At 37.7% G+C, this 17,594-nt stretch overlaps 2 protein-coding genes across 5 annotated transcripts in view; one reads left to right on the top strand and one right to left on the bottom strand.

The window, feature by feature from the left end:
* Positions 1-17,594, top strand: part of LOC134546312 (nuclear receptor coactivator 3) — a 616,306-nt gene that overhangs the window by 126,945 nt on the left and 471,767 nt on the right. The gene's annotated exons all lie outside the window — the stretch shown is intronic.
* LOC134546309 (uncharacterized) lies at positions 594-4,184 on the bottom strand. 4 transcript variants are annotated; one of them, XR_010079135.1, is made up of 4 exons: positions 3,755-4,184; positions 2,387-2,523; positions 2,092-2,295; positions 594-927 (listed from the first exon to the last, which is right to left on the bottom strand). XR_010079135.1 is itself a non-coding variant. In XM_063389035.1 (3 exons), exons 1-3 carry the CDS (start codon positions 3,854-3,856, stop codon positions 702-704), a joined length of 465 nt encoding a protein of 154 aa, XP_063245105.1. In that variant the 5' UTR covers positions 3,857-4,184; the 3' UTR covers positions 594-701. The 4 variants fall into 4 exon arrangements, 1 of the variants encoding a protein (XP_063245105.1); XR_010079133.1 differs by having other exon boundaries at positions 2,092-2,523; XM_063389035.1 differs by lacking the exon at positions 2,092-2,295.

Genomic DNA, 17,594 nt, shown 5'->3' with positions numbered 1-17,594 from the left:
GTAAAAATATTAAAAAATAAGTTTGTTAGCTAAAGAAATAACATATAATTTAAAGAAAATTTTTAGGAGAACATATAAATTTACAACATTTATGTAAGCAATAAATATCATCCTTTAGTACAGTTCAACACAGTTTTCTGCATCTGAAAAAAAAAGTATTGTAAATTATACATATGGCTGTCCATCTAAGCAATCTGGAAAAGACTAAGGATTGAAGGTTTAATAAAATTAACAAATTCAGATGAAAACATTTAAAAATGAATTTTCTTCTTTTATTTAATAAACCCCTACCATTTTGCCGGTTAAGGCCACAAATAAAAATATGGTTATATACATTTTCCTGAGTATACTTATTAGACAAAATCATAATTTTATGAACAGTAAAATTGTGGTAAAGAATTGACAGTAATTTCTATACCACTTATATGCATTATTTATTTGTGGCCCTGGATGGGGACTGGCTTTTTGTTTTCCAAGTAAGTTCACTGAAAAATGAAGACACACAACAAAATAAAATGTTTCACATACACCTATACGAATCCAGAAATGAAATTTATTATAAATTTATCATAATATGTGTAATATAAAGTTAATACATAAAGTTCCAGTAATCAACATACTTAATGGGAATGCATAAAAGAAAAAAAAATGTTTCAAACCCCAATACTTACAGTTGCCCAGGTGTTTATTACATACAGACCTCAATAAGAACACCCGGGTAAATCATCAAGAGGAACTGCCAGTACTTCACTGTCTCCATCTACTTGCTGTGTCGTAACCTCAAATTCTTCGCTGTCACTGTCTTCACTTGAACTATCCTTGCCGAGGTGGATGATGAGTGGAGGAATGGTGCCGCTGTCTATGTGGACTTCTCTCTCCCAGTCTGCTTGAATTAGCTTCTCCACGTGATCCACACACCTCGCCCATCTAAAAAAATTAATGTATACAGTAAAACCTCTATATAAATGACCTGTTTATAGCAAAAACCACTCTACAACAAAATATGTTTGTTTCTGTCAAAACGGCATAGTAAACAATGCATGGCATGCTCTTTATTACATACAATTTTGAACTCACTCCACAAGAAACTATTTTTAAACACAACAAAACTCATTTAATGTGTTTTCCTCAACTATCAAAGCTATTATTTAATACTTGAAGTAACATGTTTTGTTTTATGTTATCTGAAAAAAAAATTTATAGTGGTTTATTCAAGATATAATAAAGCTGTAAATATTTTCTATGTTATCATTAAAGGCTTAGAATGCATATGATAAAATATTTATTTCATAAGTTTTGTGTTTGTTTTTGGTTAAAATTTGTCCCAGACAAAAACAGTGAGATATAGCGAAAATTTAATTTTTTGAATAGTTTTGATGATTTACTGTATATGTATTTCACTATAATAACATAACTTTTGAAAATACTAATGTGCAAGAACTACATGTGTAAATACCTATTCAAGTTCGCTAGATGAAAATATTCAAAATTCTCTACGTTGAAATTTTATCTGAATATTGAAATCTGCCTACAGCACTGAACCCACCATAACTTTAAAGTCATTGACACAAGATTAAGCATAACAGAAAGTAATATCACAATTACTAATAAATACAAAACTATTTATGGAAATGAAACAATTGCAAATGGACTGCAATTACAAAAAAAAAAACCTTGCAAATAAGTCACCACTGTTAGATCTAGAAACTACACAGATATGTATGAATCACATGGGAATAAAATTACAAACACAAACACAAACACAAACACAAACACGAACACAAACACATACATGCAACACATTTTCAAAACGACAACTACACAAATTCAAACCACTTATTTTTACCAATTGTTTTAAAACTGTATTACTGGTATATGAATATACACAAAATGATAATCACACTATACACACACTAGCACACAAAGTTATCAAAAGGAATGGTAGGACCAGGCTGCTAGGCAACAATACTTACGTATTATGTAAAAATGTATGGTAAGGGTTTTGCTGAAGCTTGAGGAATGTTCTACAGGAAAATAAAACAATTTCTACTTCAAAAGGAATACCCCATTGGTCATGCAACATGAAAATACCTCTCTGGTGTGGAAGCATCAAGAGCCTCTTTCCAGATGGCTGCAACTGCATCATTGTCAAATCTCTTGGCCCGCCCCACGTTACTATTGTAATGGTGTTAACATTGAGCCCAAACTAGTTCGATTGCATTATAGTGGCAGTGATAGGGTGGGAGTCGTAGAATTTCGTGGCCATAGTTACGAGCCAACTCGTCTACCTCATATCTGAAAAGTGTGTTAGAACAAGGCGTATACGTAATTTTTTGCAACTATCTCACTTTTAAAGAAATGCTGTAAAAAAAACGAAATAATATACCGTATTCGGGGCTTGTTTTGTTTAGCTATTCTCAGCAGCTCCACTTTCAACAAATTATTTTCATGTTTTATCTCATTCTTCTCCAGCCACGCGATCAGTGCATCCTTGGTCCAGTTCGTTGTAGGTGTTTTCTCAACCTACGTTATGCCAACATTTAACTAAATACTCAAGTAGCTGATAAGAATTCATGACAGTAGAACCCTGTTACAATTTTACTGCTTATAAAGTTTTCCTGCCTATAATGTATTATTTTTCAAGTCCAATATTTTCCCTATAAGGACAATGTATTTAATTCCTGGATATAATGTTTCACAAATTATGCGTTTCGTGCTTGTAATGTTCACTTCATAAAATTTTAGAAGACGAAAAAAATTAAAAGCCTTTGTCTATACTGTCTATGTATATGTGTATGTTAGCAGTTAACTGCCTGTTGACACCCTTGGAAAACAAATAAATTCATAAATTTTTAGCCATTCTGTGTGTTTTCAAATGTATTCACTTAAATCACATGTTCAAGTGGCAAAAGAACTGGACTTAAGCATTTCCACTGTAAACACTGTCGTGAATTATGACAATTATACAGAAATGAGACAATTTTACAGCAATGAGACAATGTGTAAGTAAAGACAAAGCAGATAGAAGCTGGAAGCACCATGATGTTAAAGAAAAATTGTTTTTGGCTTGCTACAAGCAAATTGGAGCATCAAATATATCTTTATGCAGCTTGTTGAGTCCATTGGCAATAAATCCACACTAAAAAGTACTAAATTGAATTTCCTGCTTATGTTTTTTTTTCTTGTAGCCCCTTAAAAACAAATTATAACAGGGTTCTACTGTACTTATGCAAAGCAAACATGTGTTTTGGCATATTGTCGTAATGAATTTCTAAATTTAACAAAGCATGTTAGTTTAGTGACTAGAAATTTTTTTGAAAATATTATTTTAATTTATTAAGTAGGGCAACAGAGCATTCATAAAGTGGGTCCTTTTACCAAACAAGTAATTATGTCATTTTCAAATGCTATTTGCAATAAAAAAATTTTATTTGGTATTTCAAACCCTCTACTAAATTAGTTTACACTACGATGTAATTCAATTACATTATATATATATATATATATATATATATATATATATATATATATATATATATATATATATATCTGTGTGTATGTGTGTGTAATCAATTTCAGCTCAAACATTATAGTTTATAAAAATGTAGTGTAGGCATACTATTAAGATAACAATTATTGCTGGCAAAATGTATTAGTCTCGAATATTCGTACTTATACACAATAATAAACACATGTAAATTTTTCACATTACAATTTGAGCAATAAAAAGACACTGCTTTACCATTGCACATACCTGGGTGCTGTGATATGAAGCATTGTCCATTATGATGACACTGGGTTCCTCAAGATGCACCAACATGTCTTCAAACCACATCAAGAAAGTTTCCCCATTCATCTCGCCATGGTAGTCTGCAGTCTTCTGACCTGAAACAAAAAGTAATCCTGCTCCTGGCACAAAGCCAGTGCGCCCTCCAGCATTAACAACAATAAACCTTTTACCATCTCCAACAGTACGTCTCTTCGCAGATTGTAGACTCTTGTCCTGCCATGACTTTGATACAGTTCCTGAAAAATATATGAAATGGAAATGAAATACTTTGTATTGGACCACAGAACAAATTTTCAAATAAATTAATGCCTTGCCTCTCTGTAAAATCCATGTTTCATCAACAAATATGAAATTGGCACCTCTTTCTTTTTCTTCTTTATACTTTCTCAAGAAATCTATTATTATTATTACTTAACCTGCAATTGGGCTTTCACCCGGTGGCAAGAACTCCCACTCACTCCCCTCTCCCCCCCCCCCCTCCATCAGCTTTCTCCTCAGCTCCCACCCATCCCTGACCTCCACCATTTCCTCCCCCAGCCCATTCCACTCCCTCCCCGTCCTCACCAGGAAGGTGTTCCGCCCTCTCTCTGTCCGCCTCCACACCCTCTGGAGCTTACATCTGTGGTCTCTTCGTCCTCTGTACTCCCCTCTATGTACTTTGCTTCCCAATTGCCCCCATCCCCCTTCCCCCTTCAGCACCTTGAACATCCTGACCAACCTTTCCACTCTTCTTCTCCTCTGTAACGTTTCCCACCCCAACTCCTTAATCATTTCCGTTGGGCTATGCAGTTTCCCATCCTGCCCCTCCCTCCTTCTCCACATTCCCATCACCCACCTAGCCGCTCTGCGCTGCACCCCTTCCAGCTCCTTCACCTCAGTCACCAGGTAGGGGTCCCAGACCGCCGCCGCATACTCCAACATTGGCCTGACCAATGTGGAGTATGCCTTCTCCTTTGTCCTCCTCCCAGCTCCCTGCAGGGTCCTACCAAGCAACCCCAGCGCCTGCCTTCCCCTCCTGACCACCCCCTCTATGTGCTCCGCCCATCCTAGGTCATTTTTCAGTGTCACCCCCAGGTACTTATATCCTGCTGCCTCTCTTATCTCCTGCCCCTTCCAGTAATATACATTTCGTGTGACTTTCCTCCTCTTTGTAAATCTGACAACTTTTGTCTTACCAACATTCAAGGACATTCCATTTTTCTCCGTCCATTGCTCCAACCTTATCAAGTCCTCTGCTAAACATCCCCCTTCCCCCACAACCTCATACACTACACAGTCATCTGCAAATAGCCTCCATCTGGCTTTCATGCCCTCCCCCAGATCGTTTATCATAATTGTGAACAACAGAGGCCCCAGCACACTCCCCTGTGGCACCCCCGACGTCACTTCCCCCTCCTCGGAGCTTTCCTCACCCACTCTCACTCTTTGTCTTCTATTCCTCAGGAAATCACCCACCCAGTTTACCACCCTTCCATCCCTCACCAGCAACTCAACCTTTTCCATTAACCTCCTATGGGGGACCTTATCAAACGCCTTTTCAAAATCTATAAAGATTGCATCTATCTGCTTCCCCCCGTCCACCGCTTCCACCAGGTCTTCCAACAGCCCAGCCATCTGGGTCTCGCATGAGAACCCCATCCTGAATCCATGCTGCCTGTTATCCACCCACCCCAGATCTTCCATTTCCCCCTTTACGTACCTTCCTACCAACCTCTCCATCACTTTTCCTACACAGGACGTCAAACTGACCGGCCTGTAACTTCCTGGCTCCGCCTTATCATTTCCCCCCTTGTAGATGGGAACTACCACTGCCTCCTTCCATTCCATTGGTAGTTTCCCCTCCTCCAGAGACTGCTTGAAAACCTCCAACAGGTACTTCCCAATCTCCCTATCACCCAACTTCAAATGACTATTCCCTATACCATCTGGCCCAGCTGCCTTTCTCCCTTTCAACCTCCTGATCACCTTAATTACATCTGTCAGTCGCAGCTCAAAGGCCTTCCTGCCCATTAAACTGTCGTCCTCTTTACCCTCCCATGCCTCCCCCTTTGTAAATACTGCCAGATATTGCTCCTGCAGTAAGTCTGCCTTTTCCCTGTCCTCTGTATATTCCTGCCCCCCTCCTCCTCGGAGAACCCCTATTCCCTCCTCACCCTTCACTCTTCTTATGTATCTGTAGAGCTCCGTCCCATTTACCGTCCCCCCTTCCCCCATCAGCTGTTCCATGTAAGCATCCCTTGCTTCCCGCGATTTCCTCCCTAGTTCCTTCCCAAGCGCCTTCATTTCCGCCTCTATCTCCTCTCCCCCAAGCTTCCTTGCCCTCGCATGCAGCCTCCTACATTTCCTTTTCAACACTTTCAACTCCCTTCCATAGTAGGGAGGGTCACCTCCTTGGCCTACCCTCCTCTGAGGTACAAAACGTGTAGCCATCTGCAGCAGAATATTTCTTAAGGCAGCCCATCTACCTTCGAGGTCCTCTATATCTACCCATCTACTGTATTCCCCCTTCAGGAATGCCTCTGCCCCCACTCTATCAGCCTTACCCCAACAGTTTACCACGTTTCCCCTCCTTACCCTTTTCTCCCTCCAGCCCACGTCTAACTCCACTACTGGGATCCTGTGATCACTGATGCCCTCCATTACCACACTTCCCCTGACCGCCTCCATTGGTCTCACAAGTACCACATCCAACAGGTTCCCGTCATCCTGCTCTCCTCTCCTGGCACCTTTTCTGGTGCTTTCAGTCACCACCTGCTCCAGTCCTCTGTTTGCCAGTTGAGATGCCCATCTCTGTTCCCTTGACCCCATCCCCTCCGGCCCCTTTTCCCATGCCACCCCTGGCATGTTCGCTGCAATACTATGTTTTCATTCTCTATCAAAGCTTTTCGTCCATCAACAGTTGTCCATGAAAATCCCATCTTCTTTAACAATTTATGAAGACTTGATCTTCCACCATAATAATCTATTTGTCTTTCCCTGATTTCTTTCAAAATGGTGTCGACTGTAACATTCAAACCTGTAAATTTATTGCATACATTAACAATACATGAAATAACAGAGGTACACAAAACTAAGCGAAACCACAACCCCGTAGAAGATAATTTAAGTGCACAATTTACATTTATTAAATAGTTTTAATAAACTTACATTTCAAAAATACTTTTAAATTAATTTAAATTTTGTAGTTTGCTTAGAGGAATTCTACATTGCAGTATTTTAGTCTGCAATGATATGACGATTATATTGCGCGTTTGTATTGAAGTTGTGTAAAATATTAGTATTTCAGCATTCAATTTAGCAATCAATAAGTTACAAGCTCTACACTGTGTTATAGGTAAATGTTTTGTATCGTGTATCCCATGTGATCCCTAGATCTTTATGCATGAACCTGTACATCCTATTGATCGTGTGGTGCATGTTTTTTTTCATTTATTCAGATCAAAGATCCTGAACATAATCAAATATTGTGGTATAGCAAGAATAATTATCATAAGTTTAATAAAACATATATATTTTCATTATTATTCAACTTTAAATCATAACTCATTACTATATCACAGGTTTTTAGTTTTGGTTTTGTACAGGATTTTTAAACGTAATAAATTAGAAAAGCAAGCATCATCAATTACAGGATCAATATTTGCAGGATCATGCGATCAGGATCAATGTATCGAATCGGATACGCGATACTAAACTTTTACTGTTTTATAACCTTCTGTTACTTCATACACTAACACACAGTTTGTCTGGCTAAGTTGTGTTTTCATATGATACTTCATTACAATTAAGTAGGCCTATTGTTTATAAAATAACAATACCCCTATATTTTCTAAAGGGTTAGGCGGGGCATGACACTATTTTGCAATAGAATATATATTGTACGGGACCCTGCCACACAGTACAATTTAGCCAATTAAGTATCCCAATTTTTTTTTAATAACCATGCTTGCTTAGACCACAACTCACTAATTTGTAACCAATTACTGCTAAAGCGCACAACTGGATATTATTGATACTGGAAATAGTCATTATTTAACCTTCTGATACATCATACAAGTTGAGGTTATTTAATATGTATACTGTGTATAACGATATAAACATTACTTGTAGTTTTAGAATGTAACAATTTTCTTTCTATCTTTAACCTAACCTTAAAAGGACGTGTACCTATTTCATATGTTGCACAATATTCTATATATCAATACCATATCAATAAAGAAACCTAACAAACCACCCAAAAATGTTAAGTATTTTTAAAGGACAGATTATATCGGGAAAAAAACTGAACCGGTCAATCTGCATATGGATATATGAAATGAATACAATTAAGTAGGGCCTACCCCAGTGATATTGAAACTACTCTTCAGTATCAAATTTTTACCTTCAGCGTACATCCTGTAAATTGCATTCCTGATTGCATTTACTGTGAAATCGTCGACTGTGTCAAGTGACTTTCCTTCCTGTGGCCTTTTTTTCCTCTTTTTTCCTGGTGTTGAAATTTCTTCAATGTCTTTCTTGTAGTACCTAACCAAAAAAAAAAAACATTTGTCATAACACTTTTCCGGGGACCCGTTCACAATACGCAGTTAGGCAGTGTTCCAAATATGGCATTTTGTCACAAATATTTGCTTTGTGGTCACTAAATGGAAACATGACAGACTTTGTCCACGAAATTAATGAAGTGTTTTTTTATTTATTTTGTGATCTCCCAAACAGATGAAAAACTAATTAAATGCAAATTATAAAATCACTCCCTTATGTTATAGTTAAACCTATCATAAAGTTTATAAACATCGTTATAAACAAACGTGTATCACACCCATAAAAATACTTGAAAGTGCCTATATTGTTATTGTTAGGACCTGAGTAGGCCTAATATGATTTTAGGTTAACTTTTCAACAGAGACGCCACATGGCGGTGTTGTCTCACACCAAAAATTATAAATTGGAAATAAAACACAAAAAACCTCGTGAGTTAAAACACAGGCCGACAATACTTAGGACACAGTCGATATTTTTTTTACGTGCATGAAAACGAAAAAAGCCTACTTACTTGAGAACAGTTGACTTTGCGATGTTGAGAAGAAACGCGGTCGTCTGCGTAACGTCACATTTCTTCAAGTCGCCTTTCCTAATTAAAACATATAAGTTCTGAGCGACGTTAATGATGTCCATCTGACGCTGCGAAGAAGTAGCTTTCCCCATCCCGGAACCAATTACCATTACAGCAATCACAAGAACCACACAAAATATCAAAACGATAACAAATTCCATCATTACAATAGTAGATAATAAATAATATAACAAAGTTAAAATACACAATATTAACACAAAATCCTGAAACACAAACTGTACGTTATTTCACGGTCAGTAATATACTAAAACACACTGCAATATGGCGTAACTGCAGACAAACGGCTGAAAGAGAAAACAAACAAGTGACTATTAACATTATTAATGCGCGACCACGGTTTCGGCACGTAATATTTTTTTACCGTTAACATAACGTTTTTATTTCACCAGAGATTTAAAAAAATGTTCAAACTTAACAAATACCCAAACAAATTCTTAAATACACGCGGAAAGTCAAAAAATATATATTTTGGCTATGGAACTATTTCGTTCTAATCATTGCCAACACACCACTTCTCTCACTGTTTCATTTACACACATGCGAGATCATTAATATTAATAATATTGTACATAGATAGTTACTTTTTTGTAAAATTTTATTTAACATCATTATACGGTAATTTAGTGTTAATGCATGTTTAATATGCATATGATGGAAAGTATTTTTGCAAACGAACCAAACATGCTGCATCCTGGTGTGTTTTTTCAAAGGTTCGTTTAAAAAAGTAGGAGGTTACCGTGGATGGACTATATTTGGCCTCTCAGAGGTGGCCTGTCGATCCCCACCCTCCCTATTTACCAGACATACCCCCGCGCGACTTTTTATGTTCCCGAGAATGAAGAAAAGTCTAAAAGGAAAGCGTTTTGTTGATGTGGAGGTGGTTAAAACAGCTTCGCAAAGGGACTGGATGATATCAAAGGTGAAGAGTTTAAGAGGTGCTTCAAACAGTGGGGAAAAAGACTTGACAAGCGCATCGCATCTAATTGAGAGTACTTTAAAGGTGCCTAAAAATAATTTTGTAAAAAAGGTAAATACATTTATTATGACAATTACATTTTTATGCCCCCCCCCCCCCTGTATATTAATATATGGATCTCGTTGAGTTACGCCCTACACACACCGTCGCGAGCGGAGAACGACACGTCCGGCCAGGGATCGACGCTCGGCGCCGCTCCTGGTGGCTGCGGCGGCAGGCGGACGTCCAGGGATGGAAGCACCTGTCGTCACCTGGTTACTCTTATTTTAAACCTTGAGGAGAGTGCGTCGACGGCAGTGTTTGCAGTTTCACGGCGCGCTATCTTGGTTTGAGGATTGTCGCCGGCTGCTCTTGCGACAAAGTCCGCTGCATTACGCTTATTGTTGCGACGCGACGGTCTCCTTGCAGGTGTTTTGCTTCTCGTGTTGATGGTTGCGGTATAAGCCCCTCACAACAAATTTTACTGACAAACAGTTCAATGTAGGCTTAACAAATTTTGTTACTGCGCACCTTTTGCGTTCGGTGTATATCCGTCATTGATGATGATGATGATGATGATGATGATGATGATGATGATGATGATGATTTCTTGATACTCGTATCTAAGCACGGCTACCCCAGTTTATGCCGCGGCGTTGGAAGCCGGGTAGCCGAGGTATCGCCTCTGAACTGGCGCGCAGTCTTCTCGTCGTGCATAGCGCAACTATGATATTTGAGCGGTGACCATAACATTATATAGCGGAGAAATGAAGTTAAAGGTGCAAGTCCCCTGAGTACTTTCAAGAATCTGTACCGAGGGTTTCATGCCTAAACATTGTTCTGAAAACAAACATTGAAGTAATTTTCACTCTTATAATAATACAGTTTTAAAACGAAATATGGATCCACCGTCAGCGTATTTTAAATGCTTTTCATAAATAGACACCACTCTAATATCTGAGCAATTTTCAAATCGCGTTGTTTTTACTGAAGCTGTGCACGCCGTGTGCCAGCCCGGGTAAGCGGGCCGACAGATAGGACACATGACGCTGGGTCATTGAGAGCGCGTGCAAGGCGCTAGGGGCCGGCCGGCGTGTCCGGCGTGTCCGAGAGCTCCCCAGGCCGCGCGGGGGCGAGGTGTCGCTGCGGGGTTCGAACCCGCGGCACTGGCGCGCGACTAACAAACGCCGACCGCCGCCGCTGTTTAACGAGCTTCCTGCCGGGCGTCGTAGTTATTACACTGCCGGTAATTGTGTCAGACCTCCTTCCTGCCGCCTTCACCGTCCCCTCTCAGCAGTTTCGCCGGCTCGGAGCACGCGCTCAATTACCCGGTGACTTACGTAATCAGACGACGAGTTCCTGCAACCAATCAAACCTTAGTGAAGAAGGGAGGTGGGCTTCCCACGTGCAGTATTGATGGTGGGCGCTGCTGGGGATGCCCATCCTGGAAACTGCTGGCATGAACTTATGATTGTTTGCGTTTATTAGAACATGTTCACGCATTCCTCCGTCAAATGGTCGTGACTGGTATATTGGGGCAGAATGCACACACAAAGTGAGCTGTTTATGTATAAAGTCCGAACTTAGAACTTTCTTTTTTATTACACAGTTATTACGTGATTGGCGTTAAAGTAATTCCCGCAGACTTTTTCCGACTGAGCTTCATTTCAGATGTTTTTGGATTATGTGTTTGCAATTTCATGTCGTTTTAGGACAAGTCCCACTAATTTTTCATTGTGTTAACATGATATATTATATTGCAAATTTTGTTTTCACTAGCTATAAGCTGCAGCTAGGGTATCAGCTTTCTAGAAAGTTAAAGAAAATCAGGGTAAAGTCAAGAAAGCTTAAATGGTCAGGAAAGTCCTTGATTTTACTTGAAATTATCGAAAAATCGTGCTAGGAGTTTGAGGGGGAAATACTATGCTGCAGTCTGCCATGGGCCAGATTTTTTTTCGTATGGTGTTTTAGTGCATAGTCACACACTGTAAAATGGCTTATGCAGATTATGTTTGAACTAAGCTATATATGGGGATAGTGGTGGCTGGATTTATTTTATGTATTTCAGAAAATATAGCAAATTAGCATATAGCAAATTAGCTGAATTGTTAAAAAAATACGGAAATTTGAAATTTTGGTTATTAAATGTCTGGAATTTTTATTGCAGATTTTAGTGGACACTCTCGGTACACGTTATTTTTTTAAAAGTAATTTATATCATAATTTAAACTTTGCTCTACTATCTCTGTTTCCATGTATACATGAAGATCTGGAATTAGAATTAACCAAGATTTCGGCATATTGGGTAAGTTGTGCTAAAATGTGCTATGTGTCGAACTACAAATTTACATCTGGTAAGATCAACAAAATCTAGGATCTATTTGTGACGTCAAATGTAAACGCAAGTGCGTTGGTTACCGTATTTTACATTTATTTTCACTCTTTAGTGGCAATAGTAAAACTAATCAATATCAAGGTTAAGCAAGCCATAATAGACCCACAGAGGGTCTCTGACAGAATTTAAACGCGGTTTGTTATTGAGCACTGCGTGAGATCTTCGCTGATTCCGCTTTTTTTGTGTTTGCCGCACAAGTCTTCCAGTCTCTGTTGATTTGTGTATGTGCTCAAAAGTCTTTTTTGTGTTTCCTTCTCGCTGAGATGATGTGATGACGGGAAGTGATATTTGTTTTATTATCAACTGATAGTCCTCACTAAAAGCTCTTATAACACTGTTAGGCATAAAAGATGAAAGTAATTTTTTTCATAATTTTTTGTTCTGTCTCAGAAGTTACGTACGTGTTCCTTGCAGAATGCGTGAAAACGGGAAAACATTCTTCAGATGTATTTTTTCTTGTTTAGTCTAACGTTTATCAAAAACAACCACAGTCGTTTGCTTTTTGGTTATCTTCTTGCCCTGCGAGTGCTTCAAGCCTGGGAAAGAACGTGCAACCACATTTTAATGATAACAGAAGAAGTAGGTACTTGCTGAATTATTTGTAGTTTACTTGTAACTTTAACAGCAACTGCTCAATGTTCGACTTACAATAGCCTGTCGTGCCACTGTTCCAAATAATAACAGGACAAGTATTTACTATTTTGTTGCCTACTTGGCTGAATTTTTTTCTCTCAAGAATGCTGTAAATGTGTTCAGATTAGCTTAAGTATTGCACATTAATTTAGTTACGATTTATATTAACCATATGTTAAATATATTTATGCATTTTTTAGGTGTTACATTTAAAGCTAGAGATTCTGGGGCAGTTTCTCGCAACGGCGTTGTCGATACGAAGAGTATTGCTCATAGGCCTACTCCTTCAGCTTATTGAATCGTGTTTTCAGTATAAGGGGCCTCGTTTCTTAGTTTCGTTTCTTTATAATTAATGGCCTTATTCCTTCTGCGGCATTTTCTTTTAGTTAGTATACGTGTCGTGTGAACAGTTTATTTTGAATGGTTGTTTCATTAGCCTATTCGTGTTAGTAAGTTTTTCTTCGTCGCTGTCTAGTAACCATTTCGTTGGTTTCCTGACCAAAATGTAATAATGACATCGAAGTAATTAGAGACGCCAAGGAATGCTGAGACGTAAATGAAGCATTGACGGAATGGACGTGAGGCGGAAACAAGAATAACCCCGACAAAACCCACCTTCCCAGAGCAACGTCTCCACGTTTCACCACTACCCCGCTTGGGAAGCGAGTGGTCTGACCACTCAACCCCGGACCTCTTCTTTATTCGTTAATTCTTCATACCTCCCTCCTTCGCAGTTTTACATTTCATCCGTACGATTTCAGTTCACTGGGCCCAATCGGTGGTAATGTCAACACCCAAATGGAGGATACAGAGTAAAAAAGAAATTAGAAATATATTGAACTTTTAGAATTGTTCTCTATATCGTGTACTTGGCCATTGTTTGGGAGTCAGTGAATTAGAACATACTGTATAGTGCATGAAAGTATTTACTACGAAGTATAAACTGTAGCAGCTGACCTCCTTTGGGTACAATAAAAATAAAAATTCATTGGCTGCACTGGTAAGCATTAAAGGATTAGTACATTCTCTCCAGCCGGGAATTTAGTAATTTTACACTGGTGCGGTAGATACGATTTTAATTACCTTATTGGTCGGTTTTTGCTTCCCTCGCGGTATCATATAAAATGCCTTTTTTTTTGTATTCCATATTTGGTATTATATCTGGCTTCTTCATAAGCCGCAAATGTAGTTTATTCGAAATATTTAAATTCGTTGTTATTAATTTATGTAAGTACACTACATAGCCATGTTCAGTTTACGTCAACTGATATGCCTTCTGGCTTTTTCAGAATTTACCTACTATACTGTTTACTGTCAAAATATTGATATTTTACTGTTGCAAATATTAGCAATGAAGAGAAGTTGACCCTTGCAATGAATTATACGCAGTTAAAGGCGTTACATTTCTCACACTTCGAGTGGATGAGTTAATTAAAAAAGAAAACAATTTTTTTTTCGTTCATGTTTCCGTCTGGTTCAATTCTGGAATCAAATCCAAACAATGGGTCAGACTGAAATCGTGTTCGAATTTGTTAATTCGTGATTTTGTAATTTTTAATGTTTCCATTCTTATTCATTCTTCATTAAAAAAAAATCAAAACTACGTTATTTCTCTAATATGCCTCACACGTAACTATACCAAATATATTTACTATTCCCACTAATAGTTTACATTTAAGTAATCGTATCACCATTTACTGCAATTTACAATACTGATTTTTGATCACCATGGTTAATTTTGAAGTTAAAAATTGAAGTTAATAACACACTTTTTGTTATAAAAGTTATAACCAGCATGGTGAAGTAATATTATATTGAGTACATGTTTGAGTTACGTTAGATACAAAATATGTTAAGCGTGTCCTGGCTGTCTTGTAAGAAGAATGGAAAAACAAAATCAGGTGATGCAATAAGGCCTATGTATAAGTACAAGTATTTAATTATTATTTAGGATTGGAAGCTTAACAGGTGGTTGGACAACGGATTAGCATCAAATTTAAGAAAATGTCTCCAGCGTAGTTTTTTTTATTTCATTTCAATTTTTTTTTCTCGTTTTTATGTAGAAATTACATACAAAATTACTTAAACGATAGTAAGAAAAATACAAGTTTCTGAATAGGTGGAGGGTTACAGGGAAACTTTGGTTATGTACTGATTAAATTTTAAAGTGTAGCGGACTCTAGTTAAACAGTGTGTTTTTTTATAAAATTTGTTACTTGACAAAAACTAATTTTTTAATTTCACAGCAGGGTTTTCAAGTTTTTTTTTCTTTCCCCGATGGGGAAATGGCTAGGAACAGGTTTTTCCAGGACTTTTTGGGGTTCAGAAATACCTGCATAAAGACTCTGGTACAGCAACTTGCAGCATGAATTTTTTGTTATGTCGTACAATTATAAGGCAACCACTTCAAGAAAGCACGTATCTGAACATTGAGGCGACGCGGCTATGATACACTGGCAAGTCAATATTCTTAAACACGAACAGTTACTTGTGTATGTTCGTTTCAAATGGTTTAGTTAAACTATTTGAAGTATAAAATACTTCAGTCGTTACTGCCAAAACTCTGACATAAAATTTTACCTCCAGAGCTCATCGAAAAACCCAATACAATAATTTAATATTTTTGATATATTTTATTTTTTATTATGAATAAACAAATAAAAAACGTATAGGATATACATGATCTCAGAAAATCATCTGTAGGTACTTTTTCATTATAAATAACAATTCGAGGAAATTACAAGAATTTTAAAATTTATTACAAGCACAATTTACAATGAAAAATACTTTTTTGTTAGTTCATTTGCATTTGTAGATAATGTTTTAGAACAATCTTATATAAACACACAGCAATATAATTTAATTCGTGTAGGCCTATAGGATTAATTGCAAATTTAATCATTCTCTGCACAAAAGTAATGAAATATGGCTTCTGCCAATTAAAAATTTACTCAGTAATTATGGGAAAGCACGATTTATTTCCGTTGGAAGTTAGTGAACGATACTCCAGCAGGCGGTAGTGTGTGGTTTGTTTAAGAGGATTCTGATTGGTCAGTCTACCCAACACTATACAATTTTTTAAAGCAGTTGTTAATTGAAAGCATTTACAGAAAAAGGCTGCCGTCTAACTTCACAGAAGAAGTGATCTTCCAAACTCCGGAGTAAATAAACGCGTTCAAACAAACCATACCGGGTGGTTGGGATCGAACTACTGACCCTCGCTATGTGAAGCCGTTTTTAAGTACGTAGTTGTGTACTACTTCATTTGCCCTTGTACTTGACGAATACGGATGGGTTCAGTGTTTAGGCTCCTCAAAAAGGTTTTAACCAGCCAAACAGGTTGCTTACGTAATATTTCCTTTAATACATGTTATTGAAATACTTTGTTGAACTGAAATTGGTTCTTTTGAACTCTTATTAGTGTCTCAAGAATTTACTCAATTTGATTTCATGATTCTATACTTGTTTCGTAGTTATGGTCGATGGGTATGTGGTCGGTATGTATGTGCACGTATTTGTTTAAAATTCCTTACAAACGTGTTTAAATATATTTTTTAATTACATTTATTGATACCAATTACAATTAAAGTGAAAACGATTTATTCAAGTCTATAAATTACTTTTATGTCGTATCAGATATAACCTACAACAATTTTTTTTTTCTGTTTGGCGATGTTTATTTTACTCAAGTTCACAGATTCGTTTACTTGAATTCTTGAACACTTCCAGTTCAGACAGCCGTTGTGATAACACTTCCAGGGATAAGTACGTACACTTAAGGCGAATTCGGACTCGGATTGATTGTTGACCTCGACCATAAAGATGGATGCGGTGGGGCGGGAGTGCCATCAGGAAACCCACTGGCTTACGGCAACGTCCGCCACGTTTCCCATTAGCAGAAAACTTTGGGGGCCAGGATCCGAACTGCTGATCGCCTCGATATGCAAGGCCAATTGGTAGATCTCTCTCTTTGCGGGGAAGAGGGGGAGGGCGTATCCCCCCTCAGGTTCAGCTGCCTGCCCCCTCGCTCCCTCTCTTTAACTTTACAATTTGTGTGTCAAAACGGAACACCGAGCGTCTTAATTATTTTGAAGGAATGATGTTCTACAACCACAGCGGTTTTTTTCGCTGTAGCAAAATTATTTAATTGAAATAACATATTTACTGTCCCCATATTTTTGTAACGCGTTGTTTCCTCCTAGTTATTTCAATGAACTAATTTTGCTACAACTATACAATTCGCGGTGGTTGTAGAACGTCATTATACTAAAAATAATTGAGACGCTTAGTGTCCCATGTGGAATACTTTTCTTTATTTATAATAAAAGTGTAAATCAAAGACGTACACCAGCCTTGATAAACACTTTAGACTATAAGCCATATATATATATATATATTATTAAACTTATTTTGTCGTGATGAACATACAGCCAAAGTTTGTCGGTCGAATTCAGAATCATGCATATGCCTAATCTTGATGTGCACAAGTTCTCAGTCTTCAAGGAGCGTTTAGGTACACACGTATAGTAAACGGGATAAAAACTTGGGCTAGTAACAGGGTCGTTGATACGATGACACGCAGGGCACAGCGTATAACTGAATTTTAAAAAAAAAGTAAAAATTGAGAAAATTGCGCGTAATTACGGGGTTTGTTATTCAGGCCAAGGATATCCTTGACGCCCTGCCG

This window comes from Bacillus rossius, chromosome 1 (genome assembly GCF_032445375.1).
Source record: "Bacillus rossius redtenbacheri isolate Brsri chromosome 1, Brsri_v3, whole genome shotgun sequence".
Classification (NCBI taxonomy): Eukaryota; Metazoa; Arthropoda; class Insecta; order Phasmatodea; family Bacillidae; genus Bacillus; species Bacillus rossius.
Note: the sequence above shows the minus strand (reverse complement) of the source record. Positions and strands in the feature narration are given on the sequence as shown.